The 17,375-nt window shown below is 41.5% G+C and overlaps 3 protein-coding genes across 5 annotated transcripts; 1 reads left to right on the top strand and 2 right to left on the bottom strand.

Annotated features, from left to right (window-relative positions):
- Positions 1-165: 165 nt before the first annotated feature.
- ube2al (ubiquitin conjugating enzyme E2 A, like) lies at positions 166-4,846 on the top strand. Its single transcript, XM_071919713.1, has 6 exons — positions 166-362; positions 2,448-2,528; positions 2,644-2,669; positions 2,948-3,037; positions 3,119-3,207; positions 4,005-4,846. Exons 1-6 carry the CDS (start codon positions 319-321, stop codon positions 4,131-4,133), a joined length of 459 nt encoding a protein of 152 aa, XP_071775814.1. The 5' UTR covers positions 166-318; the 3' UTR covers positions 4,134-4,846.
- A 1,072-nt stretch (positions 4,847-5,918) lies between these two features.
- On the bottom strand, positions 5,919-10,775 carry ing1 (inhibitor of growth family, member 1). The gene is made up of 4 exons (XM_071919759.2): positions 10,567-10,775; positions 8,524-8,703; positions 7,818-7,966; positions 5,919-6,908 (listed from the first exon to the last, which is right to left on the bottom strand). Exons 2-4 carry the CDS (start codon positions 8,660-8,662, stop codon positions 6,270-6,272), a joined length of 927 nt encoding a protein of 308 aa, XP_071775860.1. The 5' UTR covers positions 8,663-8,703; positions 10,567-10,775; the 3' UTR covers positions 5,919-6,269.
- Positions 10,776-11,049: 274 nt separating this feature from the next.
- On the bottom strand, positions 11,050-17,358 carry naxd (NAD(P)HX dehydratase). 3 transcript variants are annotated; one of them, XM_071919751.2, is made up of 11 exons: positions 15,854-16,990; positions 15,312-15,743; positions 14,836-14,986; positions 14,642-14,687; positions 14,444-14,532; positions 13,755-13,863; positions 13,011-13,061; positions 12,789-12,893; positions 12,543-12,663; positions 11,814-11,934; positions 11,050-11,686 (listed from the first exon to the last, which is right to left on the bottom strand). In XM_071919751.2, the coding sequence occupies exons 1-11, from the start codon at positions 16,359-16,361 to the stop codon at positions 11,536-11,538; spliced, it is 1,884 nt and encodes a 627-aa protein (XP_071775852.1). In that variant the 5' UTR covers positions 16,362-16,990; the 3' UTR covers positions 11,050-11,535. The 3 variants fall into 3 exon arrangements, with proteins under 3 accessions (XP_071775852.1, XP_078142325.1, XP_078142326.1); XM_078286199.1 differs by lacking the exons at positions 15,312-15,743; positions 15,854-16,990 and adding an exon at positions 17,220-17,358; XM_078286200.1 differs by lacking the exons at positions 15,312-15,743; positions 15,854-16,990 and adding an exon at positions 17,030-17,173.
- Positions 17,359-17,375: the final 17 nt, after the last annotated feature.

Genomic DNA, 17,375 nt, shown 5'->3' with positions numbered 1-17,375 from the left:
TAACGCAATCTAGCCCCCGGAAATATCTTGGTTTAACAACACCATATGGCTGTGTTGATATAAGGATATACAGTCATTCTTTCTTGTTTGTGAAGCACTCGCAATGTTTGCCCCCCTTTTGTGAAGTGGTATCGCCTGATAAACCTAGCTGGGCTAGCCAGACTCGGGATTACCAGAGAGAACGACGCAAAGAATCGGGTAGCTACAGACTTGTGCTACCGTGATGGTGTAAAAGAATCATTAATACAGTAACGTTTTGATAAAATAAGCTGCCGTTAACATCTCAGTGTTGTCAGTAGGTAACTCACAAATTAAGCAATGTCAACTCCGGCAAGAAGGCGACTTATGAGAGATTTTAAACGGTGAGTCGATTTTCCCAGGAATTATGCTGATGGTGGTATGATGTGTCAAAAACAGCTAACGTTAGCCAAGCTAGCTAACTGTTAGCTAACATGAGCCAGACTTGGCTAACCACAGTTTATTAACATAAACACTTTGACTCGCAACCCTCTAGAGTAAAAGGTGATGTTAACGCGAACACCGTGTAATTTATCTAGTATTTATTACAAACCTGAAATATTTAAGAAAACATTTCCGTGTAATGCTTCACGCGTAGAAGCTAGCTGCTATTTGTTAGCAGGTTAGCCAACTACTGGATAATTTTATTGTAGCAGTTTACGGCAGCTGGCTAACTTCCAATCGGCAAGCTAACATTTAAATGTCTAGTGAAAAGTGCACCGTCGGTTGCCTCGCCATCAGTTTAGTGAAGACTAACGTTAGTGTTTCATTTATTTCGATTTCATATGGCGGTAGCTCAAGTACATGTAGCTAATCGACTATTAACTTCTCTTTCATATGTGACAAACTAACGCTAGCTTTTTGATCTCTTATTGGCGCTAGCTAGCTTAGGTAAGTTTGGTAAAACGTAGCTGAAGTTGCTCAGATCTACCCTGAAGCGTGATTTGACATTACACAGCTTGTTCCTATGATCTCAGACTATGATATTAATGCTTGTGAACATGGCAAAACCCAACCGAGGCGGAAAGCCAGGATGTACAAACAAGGCTCTAATCTCTGATGTCATAAAGAAGCATCATGGAGCTTTTGACAATCATAGAACACCTTGATTGTCAAAGGAAACATGTTTGATCTATTGCTTCCAAGCAAGCTGCATTTCAGTGCAGTGTGATCATGTATGAAACAATGTGCCCATATCCCCGTAAAGCCAACCTGGGCACCTTTAGTGTCCACAAAGTTGGTTTCACGTTACTGCTAATGGAAGCACAAGTCAACTGCCTTCAGTCTCTTGATTGTATTGAATGTTGGCTTTCTTGTTCTTGGCTTCTGGGGAGAATTGTTGCATAGATTTGAACAAAACTTTCAAAAGTCCTAGGAATTATGTGAAATATAGCCACAGGCAACAGCTCTGGTTCAAGCCAATGTGGGAATGTAAAATAAATTAATGCTGACGGCAGTGTTGGGCTCAATATGAATTCATGCTGTGTTTTTATTTAAGTCTAAGCAATCTTACTAAAAACAATTCACAAGCTGCTTTGAACTATCACTCTCTGGTATCACTTAAGCACAATTTGCTCAATAGACTGTGAATTAGCTGGTTATGTGTACTAAGGCATAGTACAAACAGATAATTTTCAACTTTGATCTTCAATAACAGTGTTGCCATCTGGGTAGTTAGGGTGATGATGATTTGGGGGATAAATAAATCTTTAAAGCAGCACAAGAAACAGTTTTGATCACTACACTATTGAATCTCTTTTTCCCTCCAATATTTTCCCCTGTGGAGGCCGAAAATCATAGTCAATCAAGAGGTGACTGTTGATAGTTTCTTCAGTGTACTTAGCTTGCTAACTAGAGTTTAATAATGTTGATATATTTTTCAATTGATACTACTTTTCAGATGTAGAAGAGTAAATAATTGACACAACAAAATGTCCACTGTAAATGTGTGTTTTTGTAATTCATAAGACACTGACTTGATTGAGGAAGTTGATTAGTTGCAATAACATTGTGCATGTACAGTATGTGTTCACTAGCACAGTGCTGAATTGCATTTCATGAATATACCCATTGTGGGTAAATTAATGGTACAACCAGGGTGGGGTTTGCCACCAACCAAATGCTGATAAATCTTAAACTATGGCTAGTAAGTCTTTTTTTCCCCTACTAATCACTTTGTCAGGCAGTTTTGTCCATTCTAAAAAAAAATCTGACTGGTTAAACGGTGAAGTGGATTGGATTGTGGACTTCATCTGACACTGTGGCTGGTAGAAGAAATTTGGTTTCATATCTTGGGTACAAATAATCCCTCAATTAGAGGTCCCACTGTAACTTGAAAAGTGGGGCAACAGTGGTGTAACACATATACTTAGCTTATGGATCAAGTCTTTAAACAGAGCCTTTTACATTTTTTTTCCATGGTTGTGAAGGCTACAAGAGGACCCTCCAGCTGGTGTCAGTGGTGCCCCATCTGAAAACAACATTATGGTGTGGAATGCAGTCATATTTGGGTAAGATGTTGATGCACAGCCAGAATGTATTTTTGTGTCATGTACAGATCATTTGAACTCAAGTGTGAAATGAATGACCAAATATTTTTTTTTTTTTTTTTTTTTTACCTCACAGCCCTGAGGGAACACCTTTTGAGGATGGTGAGTATCTCACTATGTTGTCAGTGACCCCGTATTTGTTTTGTAAGGTATATTGTCACTATATTGCATGGTAAACATATCTACAAAGTTAGTTTCCCACATCAGAACCCCAACATTTACAATACATTCACATATAGTTTCTAGTAGATCCAGCCCCATGGTTTGGCCCTCTGTGGAGTATTTGTTTTTAACTGACGATATGAAATATATTGTTATTCAGCAATCTTATTATGAAATAAGAGTTGCATTTCATTCTGTCTCTCTTTTCTTTGTCCCAGGTACATTTAAACTCACTGTAGAGTTCACAGAAGAATACCCCAACAAACCTCCCACAGTACGATTTGTGTCAAAGATGTTCCATCCAAATGGTATGAATGTTGTCCCATCCTATCCTGAGCCTTATATTATTGATGATGGTGGATAGTGTTTAATTGTGTTTTCATCTACAGTCTATGCAGATGGCAGTATATGTTTGGACATCCTACAGAATCGTTGGAGTCCCACTTATGATGTATCCTCTATCCTTACATCTATCCAGGTAGGCAGTGTTAACACAATACACCAAAATAGTAGAAATCATAATTAGGAGTATTGCTGAAATCAGCTGGCATGTAAAGATTGACATGAATAACTGATTGTTACTTCCTGCTAAAGTTCTTGCTGAAGTGTGTGGGTACATTTGTAGCAAAGACAACCATCAATCTTGATCTTAAAACTCTGAAGGGAACATGATGGCTCAAACCTGATTTCATAACCTCAAATTGTTTCCATTCACCTCAATGATGAAGTGCCGACTGCCTCAGGAGTTTACAGTTGTAGTCACAGTTGAATCCAGATAAAGATACACTGAAATGCAAAAGGCTGGAAAGATAACCTAAGTAAGAAATTTTGGTGATGTGTATTCAGACCTATACATGATGACTACATATGAAAGAATGACTAGACTTCACAAAATGTAATATAAATCTGTCCAAATACTCTGCAAATTGTGAAATCTGGAGTAGGATTCTATTTTATTTTAATTGTTCAGTGAATTCTGTCTAAAAATCCCCTCAAATTCATCCTGACATTCTGGATCCAAACCATGAAGTATATATTTTCCAAAGAATCTTTAGTCCTCGTTAGAGCGGGGGTACTTGAAACCAACAAAAGATGCTCAGTATTCCACACTGTATGGGTGTTTGTGTGAGACTGAGTGGGTCAGTGTTAAGATGCAGGTTGGTTACATGTCAGAATTATTGTCTATTAGCACATTGTCTACTTTCAAGTGTGCTGTATTAGTCTTTGATATCTCTGATTTATAACCTATAATCACACCCACTGTTTTTCCCCCAGTCCCTGCTTGACGAACCAAACCCCAACAGTCCAGCCAACAGTCAGGCAGCTCAGCTCTACCAGGAGAACAAGCGGGAGTACGAGAAGCGTGTGTCTGCCATCGTAGAACAAAGCTGGAGAGACAGTTGACCGCACAATCCTGATGGCTGCTCTCTCCAGTGTTGAGCTGTGTGTGCTGCAAGTTTTAGTGGAGTACCTCTTAATTTTTTTGGACCCCTCACACCTTTTTGATTTTAAGCTTTTATGCACTTTACCTTCACCTTCCCTTCATAGAATCTGTTTTTTCTTGCCTGCCAGGAGCGATTTCTTTTTTCTTTTTTTTTTTTTCTATTCTCTCCTTTTTCGGTCTATCAGGGGAAATGTGCTGAATCTCGCCTTGGATATGTTTTGTCAATATGGACTGGTTTGGGCCATCAGCCAACAATGCCGGTGTGTGCTACCTTGCTGTAATAAATCCCCATGACAGATTACATTAAATGTTTTGGAGGATGTATCAATAAGTCATGATGGGTCCTTTTCTATTGCGCCCCTGATCTGTCGTGTCATTAGTTTGTTTTCCCAAGCAGTTTCTCTGGGCTCCAATCCGATCACTCACCTTTCCTCGGGGAGAATTTGCAGCCTGAACGTCATGGACTACAACTAAATCGGACTGACATCTTTACACCATGTTTTTGCTGTGTTGTGAACTCTGTTACATGCATGACAGAAAGAGTGTATTCACGTTCCTGTTCAGTACTCATGTATATAAGAAGAAACTTGCATCTGAATTTATGTACAGATTTTGCACTGGTTGTCCCCCATGTCATTTTTTTCAGCACTTGTAAATAAAAAAGGCAAATTCATCCTCACGTGGAAGTTCTTTGTTCAAATTGTTAATCCAATACTAGTATTTGACCTAAAGATGACATGACTTGCTTTGATAAGAGTTAATACTTAAGTCTCAAAAATGTGTTACTCCAATGGTTTAGGAATATTTGAACAGAACTCCCTCCCAACCAAGATAATGGATAAATAAGACTTATACTCATGACATATTTTAGTATAGCCTATTGGGAGTGATTAGTAAGCACAAAACTACTATCGCTACTGGAAAACTATGCCTAACAAGTCTTAGGAATTACTATCAGAGCTACATTGATGTACAAGAAGACCCACAAGTCAAAAAACTGGTATTGCCCAATAAGTAAATCACTTGCACATAAAAAATACTCATGTAAACATGAGCGTCTATACATAGCACTGAATAACACTTGGTGTGACACGTGAGGAGTTATTGCTTTGCTATTTTTGAGTACGACTGAAGTGCAGGCGACAGTGGTAGGGTGAGTGCTATCACTGAGGACCTCTTCGCAAAGGCCAAGTGATTCCGTAATACATGTCAACATTCTTTGAGAGTTAAGATCTAGGGCAGAGAACACAATCATAGCTGCATGCAACTGAACTGCAGACACATTTTCACTTTACCCATCTTGCATCTAAGTATTGATTTGCAGACTAGAAATGCCACTGTAAAAGTTTGGCTGCAGGTACATTTTTATCTGCATAACCTAAATTGACAGTATGACAGGAACAGCCATACAGTTCTAAGAATCTTTCCAATCATTCCAAGGCAACACAGAATAACCCGCTACACAACAGACTACAACAGAACTCTTCCAGAGCTCCCCATTATGACTGAACAATACACTCACTCAGAACACTTCATTTTCAGATGGAATTATTTTATGATTGAATGGCAGCTTTCTTTAGAACTCGCTACAATATCGCTCCAATTAAATTCTCTAGACAGAACCTCAGTTTGCCTCAGACAGAACTTTGCATGATGACGTCACTCTCAGCCTTTACCTTGTTCAGAATCTTCACTGAGGCAGAACTCTGTATAATGACACCACAATCAGATGAAATTCTTCATTGTTTATAAAGGTTTTATTTGTTAATTCAACATGGACAGTGAGGTGGGTAATGTTGCATGCATGATAAAGCTTCGCCAATTATAACTATTGGGGTGTAAGTGTGGGACAGTTGGTTCAAAACATGCAGGTTGCATTACATTATGTCCATTCTTCACAAATAATCCTGACCAGGAAGGAGCTATCTTGTTGTACAGCTATGTAGCAATTACAAAAATAACTATTTACAAGACGTCCCTCATCAATTCTTCATTGTTTTTAAACAGCATTGATAGTAAATGAATACAAAAATTCAACAAACGGACACAAAATTAACATTTATACATTAATAGTGTTCATTGGCCAGGCAGAGCAGCTACCTGTTGTACGCCCTCTCCTTCTTAGCCCTCTCCAACGCCTTGTCCATGGTCTTCTCATTCTCACCCCTACACTTGGGGCAGAACCACTTGCCCTTGGGCTTATGATGGAGCCCCACGCAGGAGAAATGGAACCACTCAATGGGACATTCGTCATTATCGCAGCCAATCATCTCCCCGTAGGACACCTGCTCACACAGGCAGTAGGTTGGCTCATCTGGATCGATGGGCAGGTCCGGAGGCGACACCTCTCGCTCAGACTTTCCTTTGGACCTCTTCTTCTTCTTAGAGGATGTTTTGGCCCTTTTTTCCCGGGACGCTCCCACTCCCGCATCCTCAGTGTGATCCAGACCGCCATAGCTTTCCCGATTTTCTCCATTTTTCTGCCGTCTTGAGCGTTTCCCTCCAGCCTTGTCTCCACCACCTGAGCTTGGGGTAACCTCATCACGCCTCTTGTCGTGGTGGCCTGTTTTGCCTGGAGTGATGGTGGCCGATGATGATGACGATGACATCATGGATGCTGCAGTGGTCGTCATGGAGGTTGCCGTAGGGACGTGGCTCTCTGGGCTTTCCTGAGAGGAATGAAGGAGCTCGGAATGCCATTCTACTTGTCGTGTTCGGTTCTCAACCAACTCCACCTGGAACAAAGCATCATGTTTTTTTTACTGTAAAGGTCTGTCATCAGTTACTTGGAGTAGATGTGGTGGTAAATATCTAAATGTGTAGATGTCAGGACCATCTTTTTCCCCACCACAGTGCCAGACATCTCATTACTACATACTGTAACATCTTTTTAAATTAGGATGAAGACTATGGCTGCCACTTTTTTAGTTAGTCCGGCTTTAAAATCAGAGTGCAGCCCTGGCAAAGCAGCTTGTTCCAGGCAGCATATTTCAACAATATTACTTGGAGGCAAGGGGTCAACCAATGTAATTTGAATGAAACTGTTGATTCTATGCTGCACTATGGCTTGTACTATGATCTGCCTTGTATGGCAGCAGGCATTCCTGTGTGCGCATTCCATTGACAATGGTGATTCATGATAAGTCAATGACATTTAACCAATTTTGAAAATGCATTGCATCACACACACATAATGGATTTCACTGATTTTCCCCCCTCTCAGCCGTAAATATACTCACACTAGACAATTAGGTGAGGATGGGGTATCACACACTTAATATCAGAGATTATCTTGTTGGTTCCTGACATATCACTGATGTCAAGACCTCTAATCTCACACTAACTTGCGCAATCCACTGTGACACTAATCGAAAACAACGAGACGGACAGCCAGACTCCACTACCTACTGTCTGTCTTCCCCTCCAATTGTTAGGGTGGGTAAATATGATGTAAATGGGCTGGGTAATCCTCTAGTTTTTGTAGCTATAATAAGCAGATCCATTATTTATCAACTGCTGGACTTCTGATGCTAAAAGGAATTGCAAACACACTTGTGAGAAGGTCTGTAACCACTTTTGTTCTATGGCTAAATTCAAAAGCTAACACCCCTCTCATCCAAGGTGAAAGGTTGTTCTTCACACACCATTTGACCGGCAATCTGGATCTTTTCATCTCCAAGCTCTTGGCTGCGGATCAATGCCCTCTGAATGGATAACTGAAGCTTACGCCGCTGGAGTGAGTCAGATTCCCGGCGATACCGTTCATAGGCATCATCAAGCTCCTTCAGAACATCTGCCAAAGACAAATAAAGGAAAAAAACATGTCCATCAGAAGTAATGCCAAGAATATTGCAAGTAATACAATAAGGTACAAAATAAACTTCTACCCTTACAGTTTAGTACTTGACATAATGGATAATTCCCTTAACTGTTTAGGTTTAGGTGGGTGAAGGATGCTTTCTGAAGCTTTGGTATTTAATATAATTAACAAATTACGCTAGGTGGCTAATCATGACACTACTCATCTGTCAGATTCTATGTCTACCTGGAGTAGACATCACTTTGTCTATCACTTTGACTTTCAAATGCTGTGCTGTCACCAAAAAATCCATAGTTTCACAGTTTATTCATCAATCAACTAATGAGATACCAACCTAGACGTAAAATGCATCATTAAGGCTGGTAACATATTAGAATACTTTTAAAATCCTAACTGATTTTGAAAATGCACTGCATCACACACGACTGTTTTCACAGATGATTTTTGTCTCCCAGTCACAAATCTGGTCAGAAAGAGACTGAGGTGTGTTAAACATCAGTTTCTACACCCATACTGTCTAGCTTCTTTACCTTGATATTTTGCATCGATTTCCTTCATGATGGACACACTCCTTTGCAAATCAAAAGGCAGCGATTCCACCAGATCCAAATATTCTTCAACATAATTTGCGACAACATGGCTCGGGTCGCCATTGGTCGGGTTCAGCATCGTTGATCTGTCTTTATCACAGGAAACTCCACCCACTGTATCTGTCAACCAAAAAAAAAAAAATTTAAATATAAAACTCCTTGTTCAAGAATTTGCAAATACATCATTAGAACTCACTAAACACCAATTTATGAGGCTGCGTTGTGCACTACAAATGTACTGGCTCATCACGCTATCAGGGTTAGATGACAGGGCTAGATTTAAGTGACAACAACCGCTACAATACCAAGTGGCAGGGAGTTGGAGAAGAGCAACACACCATGATTAACAAACTGTAATTGGTAAGAAGCTTGAGAAAATGCTCTTTTGTGCAGCCCATACATTTCTGGCAAAATAAATGGGTTTAAATAGAAAATAACTGCCACAAATCCATGTTTACTGTTGTCACAGATATTCTTCAGAGGAGAGGAGATTCACCCCTCTGTATACTTTCAGTGTTACTGCTGGATTATGAGTGCCACCTGGCACGTTAAGTATAAATGAGTAAAAAAAATGACTAGGTGTGAAAGGGGCTACATAGCTAAAATGCCAATTCATGTGAATATGCAGCTATCAGACCCCAATGTTTCTGTGGTTGTGGAATTAACTCAGTCCCAACATCCCTGAATACCATTGCTTGCATGGCCACATACTGATCATTTTCTAATTTTCCTTTAAAAAAAATATATATATATTATGGACTTACTGTGCCTAGAGCGCCACCTCTGGCCAATCTTTAAGTGGCTTCCCTTCTGCTACACCCCCTTTGCTATTGCTTCATAGCCACACTGCCCTTGCAGTGTTTTAGTAGAGGATTTTTGTACCAAATTAGAGATTTACCCGACAACCCATACTTTATCCTACTTGTAGCAGTCACCCATGTACCATCCATTTTGTCCCATCTCATGTAATCAACTGGATCTGCATTACTTCATTTTTACAAGAAGCCCAGTTTTCATCCAGTTTGAGTGATCTGAAATCAGCCTGGAAATATTGCCTGTATTGGCCAAAACGTGGAAGGATGCAACTGATCTGCATTCAGCGCTTGTGAAAATGGCTACGTGTACTCTTCTCTTGAGAAATCTGCAAGGAGATAGTTTGTGACCTGAGAAAAATTATCCATTAAAGACAACGACAAATAAATGCGTACTGTTAGTGATATCAACAAAGATCACAAACAGCTTGAAATTGTGTTTTTATTTAGTAACGTTAGCAGTCCTGGTTCCCAGCAAGGTCTTCGCCACGATGGAGGTTGACGTCTAAAATCACTACCCAAGAAACAAAGCTAAAAAAAAAAAAGAAGCTATATTTTCCGGACAAACGAACTCGTACGTGGACAAGTGATAACCAACATAACGTCAGATTAACCACAAACAAGCTTACATTGAGCCTGAATATTTTAAACTAGCACATTTATCAGTAGCTAGCCAACGTAACTAAGGCTAACGCAAGTTGCTAGGTAACGTTGGGTAACTTTTTCCTATCTTCATCGTCTACTCTGTGGAGTACACACCATGAAGTGAGATGTGAATTTTTTTTACTTGTAGCCGACTTTATTCGTTGGTTGATTCATTAACCGTTTATGCTAACGACGTCCCCAATGTGACAAACAGTAACGTTAGGTAAACAGCGGTTTCATTCAACCACAAAGGACACGATGTCAGGAAACAAGGTACAAAGACAACTACGTTCGCAAAATCTCTGCAAATAACAGTATTAACAACCAGCTTGACATTTTATACCCACTCCTTATCCCTTGATGTTTGTTCTAGTCCAGCCAAGGTAACAGTCAGCTAACTTAGCCCATGCTAGCTTATACTACCTAGCTAACGTTAGCGTTTAGTCATAACAAGGCTAATACTTGATAACACTAACTAAACTTAGCTAGCTAGTAGCTAAGTTAAGTGCCCTGCAGAAAACGTTACCTTTATGGATATTCGTAGTTTCTTCTGTATTCAGTAATGTATGTAGTCTGTGATACTGGTTTTGCTCCTAGTCTTGTTGCCAGCGATAGGTCGGTGTATGGACTACTGCTGTACTAGCCCACCAGCGGCTAATGTTAGCTGTTAGCTGAACTGGCTGAACCAATCTGTTCTGTTGTGCGCATGCACTTCACTAACAAGCAGCTATGGCAACAGCGGTTGTTGAATACATAAATTCATAACGATGTATATTTGCTTTGTCGTTCAGAATTCATTTCTGACGACATTCTATTTCTTATGAGTATGCATATAATCACTTCAATAATCAGTTTCCATCCCTTTAGCACGCAGCTTGCTCAGGATTCAGGAGTTGATTGACCCGTGGTATGGTGAGTGCCAAGTCAACATTGCCACCCTGTGGCGACAAAGCTATATTACTACTATTTAGACTGGTTTCAAGAATTCATTCCCTTTGCTCACACAAAATCAAATGTATTTATTCTTTATTTCAAATTTCAAACAGGTTTATGGTTTACTGAGCACCAATTTATCTTACCATCTCAATCGCTGTGAAGAATCGGCCTCAACACGTTTGATCGATCAATACAGTCATAATTTATATCCACAAATGGAAGATGGTGTGCTGTTAGTTCATTTTATGGGGTTAATGTCATACACCTCAAACAACACATCAGCGTGTCCATATAAATATGACCTGAACATTTTTTGCATTGGATTTTGAGTACTATCTTGGAGGGTCTAGTCCATACTTCTCCATTAACCTCCATTCAAATTCTGCCTGGTGAGGACACTTTCCACTAGCCCAGCCACAGCCTGCCCAGCAAGTGAAGTTTCTATCCCTGTGCGAAAAATAGTGTTTTATGTTGACAGTGTTTTATGAATGCAAAACTGAGTACAGTATGTATATGCTTATAAACAATGTTGTACAATTTGGATTTCAGATGGCAGTTTTTAGCTTTCAAAGAGCTTTTTGAAGGCTGAACCAATCTCCTGGATCATGTCTGAGGTGGTGGTGGATCTGCCGTGTTGGTGGAACGCTTGACTGTTGCACTGTCTGGTAAGAGAACAGGCCCCAAACGCCGCCACCATTGCCGGATTCACACTGAGGGAGGATAAGATTGATTGATTAGGCAACATATAACCACAGATATGCTAATAATGTATCTATGTATCTATGTAATAGTGTCTCTGTGTAAACCCAATGTCCAAACAGCCAATCATTTATGTACCTTTTAACCATTCCTGCAGAGGAAGCATAGGCCCAGTGTGCCAGCACACCCATAGATCCAGAGAGGAGGTCACCTTGTCCGCCACATCTTCTTCCGCTGCCCTCAATATTGCATGAGATCACTGAAAACAAGACAACACTACTAGAGATCTGTGTGTGTGTGTGTGTGTGTGTGTGTGCGTGTGTGTGTGTGAAAGTTCTCAAAAGCAAAAGAACTACAGAGTGTGTGAAGTAAATATCTGCAGGTAATGTGTAATGTTATTACACAATACCTACATCAGTGGTTCTCAACGTGGGGTCCGGGGACCACCAGGGGTCCTTGAGGGGGTTCCAGGGGGTCCCCAGCAAATCGATGAATTGTTAAACTTCACCATTATTTCATTTACAAAAAGTTAACACAATTAGAGAATGCAGAAAAATGACTATTTCGATCATAGTTTCACTGTTACCTCTCTACCTACAATAAAGATAGACTTGTAATTCTGGACACAATCTTATCTAACAATACAAATATTCTCATATTTGGGTCCAAGAGACAAAATCTCATCAAATGGGGGTCAGTGGCCCTAATGTGTACTAAATTAGGGGTCCTTGATGTGAAAAAGGTTGAGAATCACTGATCTACATTACCTAGTGTAATGTTATTACACTGATGTAAAAAGTGAATCATGGGCTGACAGAGTTAAATGTGTCTTCTAAAGGTGTGTGCCTGTATTTGCTTGATACTAACCCTTGCTGCCGTCTGTGATGAGATCCTGTTCCCCTTTCAGCACCACAGTGAGGTTGCCCATAGCTACACTGAGCTGCATGGCACTGCGTTGATGATCACTGCTGTCCATAGGCTCATGGTGCTGAGATGGCGTCGTAACACACAGACAGGACGGACACACATAAACACACAGGATTATTATTGTGTTTGAATGCAGAATGATACGCTGTCGATTGGTGATTGATTGAACTGTGCGGAGAGACCCACCAGTGCCTCATACAGTCGGGTGAACTCCATGAAGTTAGGTGTAAGGATGCCCTTCTGGTACCCTTGAATGACAGATGGTTGCTGTGAAACTAGCCATAATCCGTCCTATTGAAAACAAAAACACCACAGACACAGACGCAATCAGTGAATACAATACGCCTGTCTTTGCAAATAAAATCCAATCTGTTCGACAACCAGGACTTTATCAAGAAAAGTACTCACTGCATCAATGACTATAGGAATATCTCTCGCTTTAGACTTTTCTATCACCTCCTAAAAGACGAAGAAAACATGTTTAATTTAGAGACAATGTAAAATTAATTGTGATTCAAAAGAAAAATACTTCAGTGATGTTGGTCCTATAAATAGGCACTAAACTGCGAGCCCTTAAAGCTGCACTAGGAAGATTATTATGTAAAAATACACCTGTTTTATCAGCCTTATCAAAGTGGGGCTACAATACAGAAGAGCACCCGCCCCCCCCCCCCCCCCCCCCCCCCAATTGAGACCCTGTAGATTCACTATTTGCCCAAATTAAATTCTGGTGTCAGGTATGTACACGTCTCCCCCCAAAGGGAATGATGAATTGAAACTAAAGCGTGAAATACAAAGTGTCTCCAACAGCAGCACACAAGCGCTTTGTCCAGAGATGGACTCACTAATATGAGATCTTTAGCCTCTCTCATCCCTTTGGTATAAAGTCATTTACAGACTGGCTGGGTTGGTAAACATGAGCATGCTGTGCACAATTTACTGACGTCATGCTAGATAATTTCTGGGTGATGAGGTTCAAATTTCTCAGTTGCAGTTTGGAGCTGCCAACGTGCAAAGTTGCCTAGTGCAGCTTTAATTCAGCATTGTATTGCATCTGGCAAACAATTGTTGAAAATGTGTATGAATTCAGTTTTCAAAGTATGAACAAGCAGAGGGTTTGAGTGCAGTGGAGGGTCGGTATATTCCACATGCCTTGGCTGTTTTCAGTAGTGCGTCTTCCCTCCCTAGACCTGGTCCCACCACAAGGCCGTGCAGTCTTGGGAGCCATTTCTCTATCTCTTCCACTGCATTAGCGCTGTCCCTTGATACACACACACACACACACAGACACAACAACATACCAATGTGTATATAGAGTGTTTACATACACACAGTATTACCGATAATAACTCCTATCCTGGTTAAGCTCTTTTTCAGATAAGCTATTTATATGCATCTTCATGCCTCGCGCATTAATAATCCTGGTTTACATAGATAAAAAGACTTATGAATGTTACCATGGCAACTGAGCACACACACACACACACGCCGTGAAAACCAACAGTAAAAAGGATAAGGTGTATACATGACTCAGTATCTCAAATTATTGGTATATCCCATGTATGCTATTTGGATTTCAATCACAATCTGGAAAAGAGCTTGTCTGGGTTATTGTAAGTGGGATATGATGTTTGCACATAGCAACTGAGAAAGTATATATATATAAATGTATATTTGACTTTCCCGAATAATAGCATAATATTGGTGAGTATATAAAGAGACTCATAGTTGATGTCAATATATACTATTCCTCTATCAAAGATCAGATTGCCAACACTCAAGATAAATAAATCACAGAATGGTACTCTATTATTCAATGTTCCAAGTGGTATGATACTTACAGAACAGGATGAACTATGAGCTCAGGACTGTATGATTTGATTACAGTTGCAGCATCCCTAGTGCAGAATACATGAGACAGGTCAGCGCCCTGGAGAGAGCAAACAGGCAGCGTCACTGTACCACCACTGGACACAAACCAAAAAGATCATGTCAGAATGATAAATGTATCAGCAAGCTTAAAAGTACTATTTGTTTACCACTTTCAATGCAGAGATGGCAGCAAAGTATGGAGCTCCTGTGTACCTTTACATGATATTCAGAGAAAGGATGGAAAGAATTATGAGCAATGTTCCATGGAGAAACAAAAGCACATCAGAATTCAAATCGCTGTTTACTAAATAATACGGTTTATATAGTAAACCAAACCAGTAGGTGGTTTTGCACAGCGTACTCTTGGCATCCTCCAATGATGCCAATCCGTCCATCTTGTCCCTTGTGCTTTTTGGATGTCAGGGGAGGGATTGTGCTCTTTACCAGTGAAAGGATATCATCACCCATGCCTCTGTGTGACGTGGAGCCAAAGCTGTAGTAGCGTTCAAACACTGGGGAAATAAACATGGTGGGAGTTAAAAAGTGTGGAAAGCCAGTTTAGCCTGAGTCAGTATCTGTTTGTTTTAGCAGGTCTCTCTCACGCACAATACTATTGGAGTTGCTCAACAAAAACACCAGATATACAACTAGTATAGAGTCGATCATCTCATCCTGATAAGGACAAATTAACAAACCATCTAATTCATACACAATTAGGTGTAACGAAGTGACGGCTCTATCGTGGAGCCTTGTCATTATTGCGGACACATCTTCCATTTCCTCTTTCTCGTCACACATTCCACCTTGAGGCTCCACATGTGACACCGAAGCTAATACCTAATGCCTGGGGATCTGGGTTCAACGGTTGACTTTGTTGGGTGAAACAGTCTGCCTGGGGCGAAGGCCGTCTGAGATGACTGGACGGGCCGCGTGTGCATGTGGGGGAGGCGCTGGAGTAGACGGGGGCACGTGCAGGCGGCGCCGTCCTGGAGCCGGGGCTGGAGGAGGAGATGCTAGAGAACATCTGACCCAGCATCTGGAGCATGTGCAGCTCCCTGGCGTGTTCGGTCTCTCTCCGGCGGTCCTCCGCCTGCAAGCGCTGCTCCTCCATCCGGTAGAAGCTCTCCTCAGCCTGGGCGCTCTGCTCCAGGAACTGCTCCATCAGCTTCTCCATGGGGAAGTTAGCACGCCGCTTCCTTGGCCGTTTAGGTCTGCTGGATGACAAATTACTGGCCAGCTGGCTGCTGCTGTTTGGTCTTACTGAAGCGCCTGAAGTGGAGGGGAGTGACACATTATGAGATCCATCCGTTAGCAAATACATTCAAATAATCATAGTATTAGATGGTAAAAAAAATTGTGTGCAAGGAGGGTGCACTTACTATTGTTGCCCACTTTCACAGGAATAGGAATGGGAACTGTTGGATATTCCAACTTCACTTCAGTCTCTGCGGGAATAGGACATTCCCCCATGCTCTCCGAGTATGCATCCTGAGCATCTTCTCCATCCTCCTCCACGCCATCCACCATCTCGTCTCCTCCCGCCCCGCTGTCAATCAACTCCTGGGGGTCAAGAGCGGGCCGGTTGCTCAAAATTCTCTCCATGGTGTCGTAAAACTTAGAGATCTTGTGATACTGCCCGTTGTTCCGTAGATTGCCTTCCTTCACCAGCAAATACTGTCTCTTCAGGCTTTTAATCCGCACCCTGCATTGTTCCGGTGTCCTTTCAAACCCCATCACCCCCAGCCTCCGCGCCACATCGCGGTAGACGAAGCTGTTTCGGAAGTTTCCATCCAGCGCCGTCTGGATATCCTGCTCACCCCAGATGTTCAGTAAGGTTCTCGTCTCCACGTCGGACCACAAAAAGCCTCGTGTTGTATTGGCATGCATAGCTGATCCCAACACGCTTGCTTATGGAGTAACCTCCGAGACAAGGAGTTGAATGGAGATGTTAACACTGCGGATTATGATGGACGTCTGGGCTGGATCTTTGCTCTTCGCTGCATCAAAGCCGCGGGGCGCCGTTAACCCAAACAACGTCAACAACAACAGCTGGTCGTTTGGGTAGCTTAGTACGACTTGGAAGGCCAATACCTTCAGTTTTAAACTCTGGGATCATTACAATAGCTTGTATAGAGCAACTCTTTGTATATTAACCTAAACCTAAACCCGTGTCTAGTATATTTATCCTCTACGTCGTTGACAAAATGCGTAGCTTACTACGTTTCTGGGATACACTGACTGAGGATCGGCTTCCCCGCCCCTTTCACAACCTCAACCTTCATTAGGGAAATTACAAAACTGACCTCTGATCAGTCCTCTGAGGGTAACTTCACCTTTCTCCGCCTGCTAACACCGCCCATGCTAGGCGTCTGCGGGGTCCTAGAGACCCTGACTTGTTTTTTTCTCCAACCAACCTGGCAAGTCTTCGAGGTTGAGCACCAATGATATGGGAAGACACTGACACACCGAGGGTTAATCAGTTGGTATCTACAACGAAGTCTAGAAGCAGTCAGATTGGCATGAAAATGACTTTGATAATACTGCTTTCACTTTACCTTTCTCGTTCAGACAGACCAATGTTACGACAATCGACAGCGCTACTGTGATAAAGCAAAAGGCGACCATCTGAGTCTGTTGCAGCATTCTGTCATTCACTCTCTAATTCTCACAGTGTTTCACTGAAACTGCAGCCACCGACATAAGCAACTTTCCCCGAGAGCCAGCCTTGTACGCAGTTCTTCTTACCTAATCTGGAATTGCGTGTCAACGCTGAGAACAGTACAAAAATATTCTTGTTCATGAGGCACGCTGATCGGTACAGGATCAGGAAGAAAGCTTTTGCTGCCTTTAAAAGCTCCTCGTACGCTCCTACATCCGAGTACATGCGCGAGTTATTTTGGT

Source organism: Centroberyx gerrardi, chromosome 10 (assembly GCF_048128805.1).
Source record: "Centroberyx gerrardi isolate f3 chromosome 10, fCenGer3.hap1.cur.20231027, whole genome shotgun sequence".
Lineage (NCBI taxonomy): Eukaryota > Metazoa > Chordata > Actinopteri > Beryciformes > Berycidae > Centroberyx > Centroberyx gerrardi.
The sequence above is the reverse complement of the archived record's forward strand: the minus strand, read 5'-3'. Positions and strand labels throughout refer to the sequence as shown.

What these genes read in the sequence shown, in the direction of transcription:
- ube2al (XM_071919713.1), top strand. Translation starts at nt 319, where the DNA reads ATGTCAACTCCGGCAAGAAGGCGACTTATGAGAGATTTTAAACG. An exon ending in GGGAACACCTTTTGAGGATG is followed by an intron (nt 2,670 to 2,947) that starts GTGAGTATCTCA and finishes TCTTTGTCCCAG; the next exon opens with GTACATTTAAACTCACTGTA. An exon ending in CTATCCTTACATCTATCCAG is followed by an intron (nt 3,208 to 4,004) that starts GTAGGCAGTGTT and finishes TTTTTCCCCCAG; the next exon opens with TCCCTGCTTGACGAACCAAA.
- ing1 (XM_071919759.2), bottom strand. Translation starts at nt 8,662, where the DNA reads ATGCTGAACCCGACCAATGGCGACCCGAGCCATGTTGTCGCAAATTAT. An exon ending in AATCGATGCAAAATATCAAG is followed by an intron (nt 7,967 to 8,523) that starts GTAAAGAAGCTA and finishes TGTCTTTGGCAG; the next exon opens with ATGTTCTGAAGGAGCTTGAT. An exon ending in TCCAGATTGCCGGTCAAATG is followed by an intron (nt 6,909 to 7,817) that starts GTGTGTGAAGAA and finishes GCTTTGTTCCAG; the next exon opens with GTGGAGTTGGTTGAGAACCG.
- naxd (XM_071919751.2), bottom strand. Translation starts at nt 16,361, where the DNA reads ATGCATGCCAATACAACACGAGGCTTTTTGTGGTCCGACGTGGAGACG. An exon ending in TGTGAAAGTGGGCAACAATA is followed by an intron (nt 15,744 to 15,853) that starts GTAAGTGCACCC and finishes CCTCCACTTCAG; the next exon opens with GCGCTTCAGTAAGACCAAAC. An exon ending in CATCACAGACGGCAGCAAGG is followed by an intron (nt 11,935 to 12,542) that starts GTTAGTATCAAG and finishes TCTTGTTTTCAG; the next exon opens with TGATCTCATGCAATATTGAG.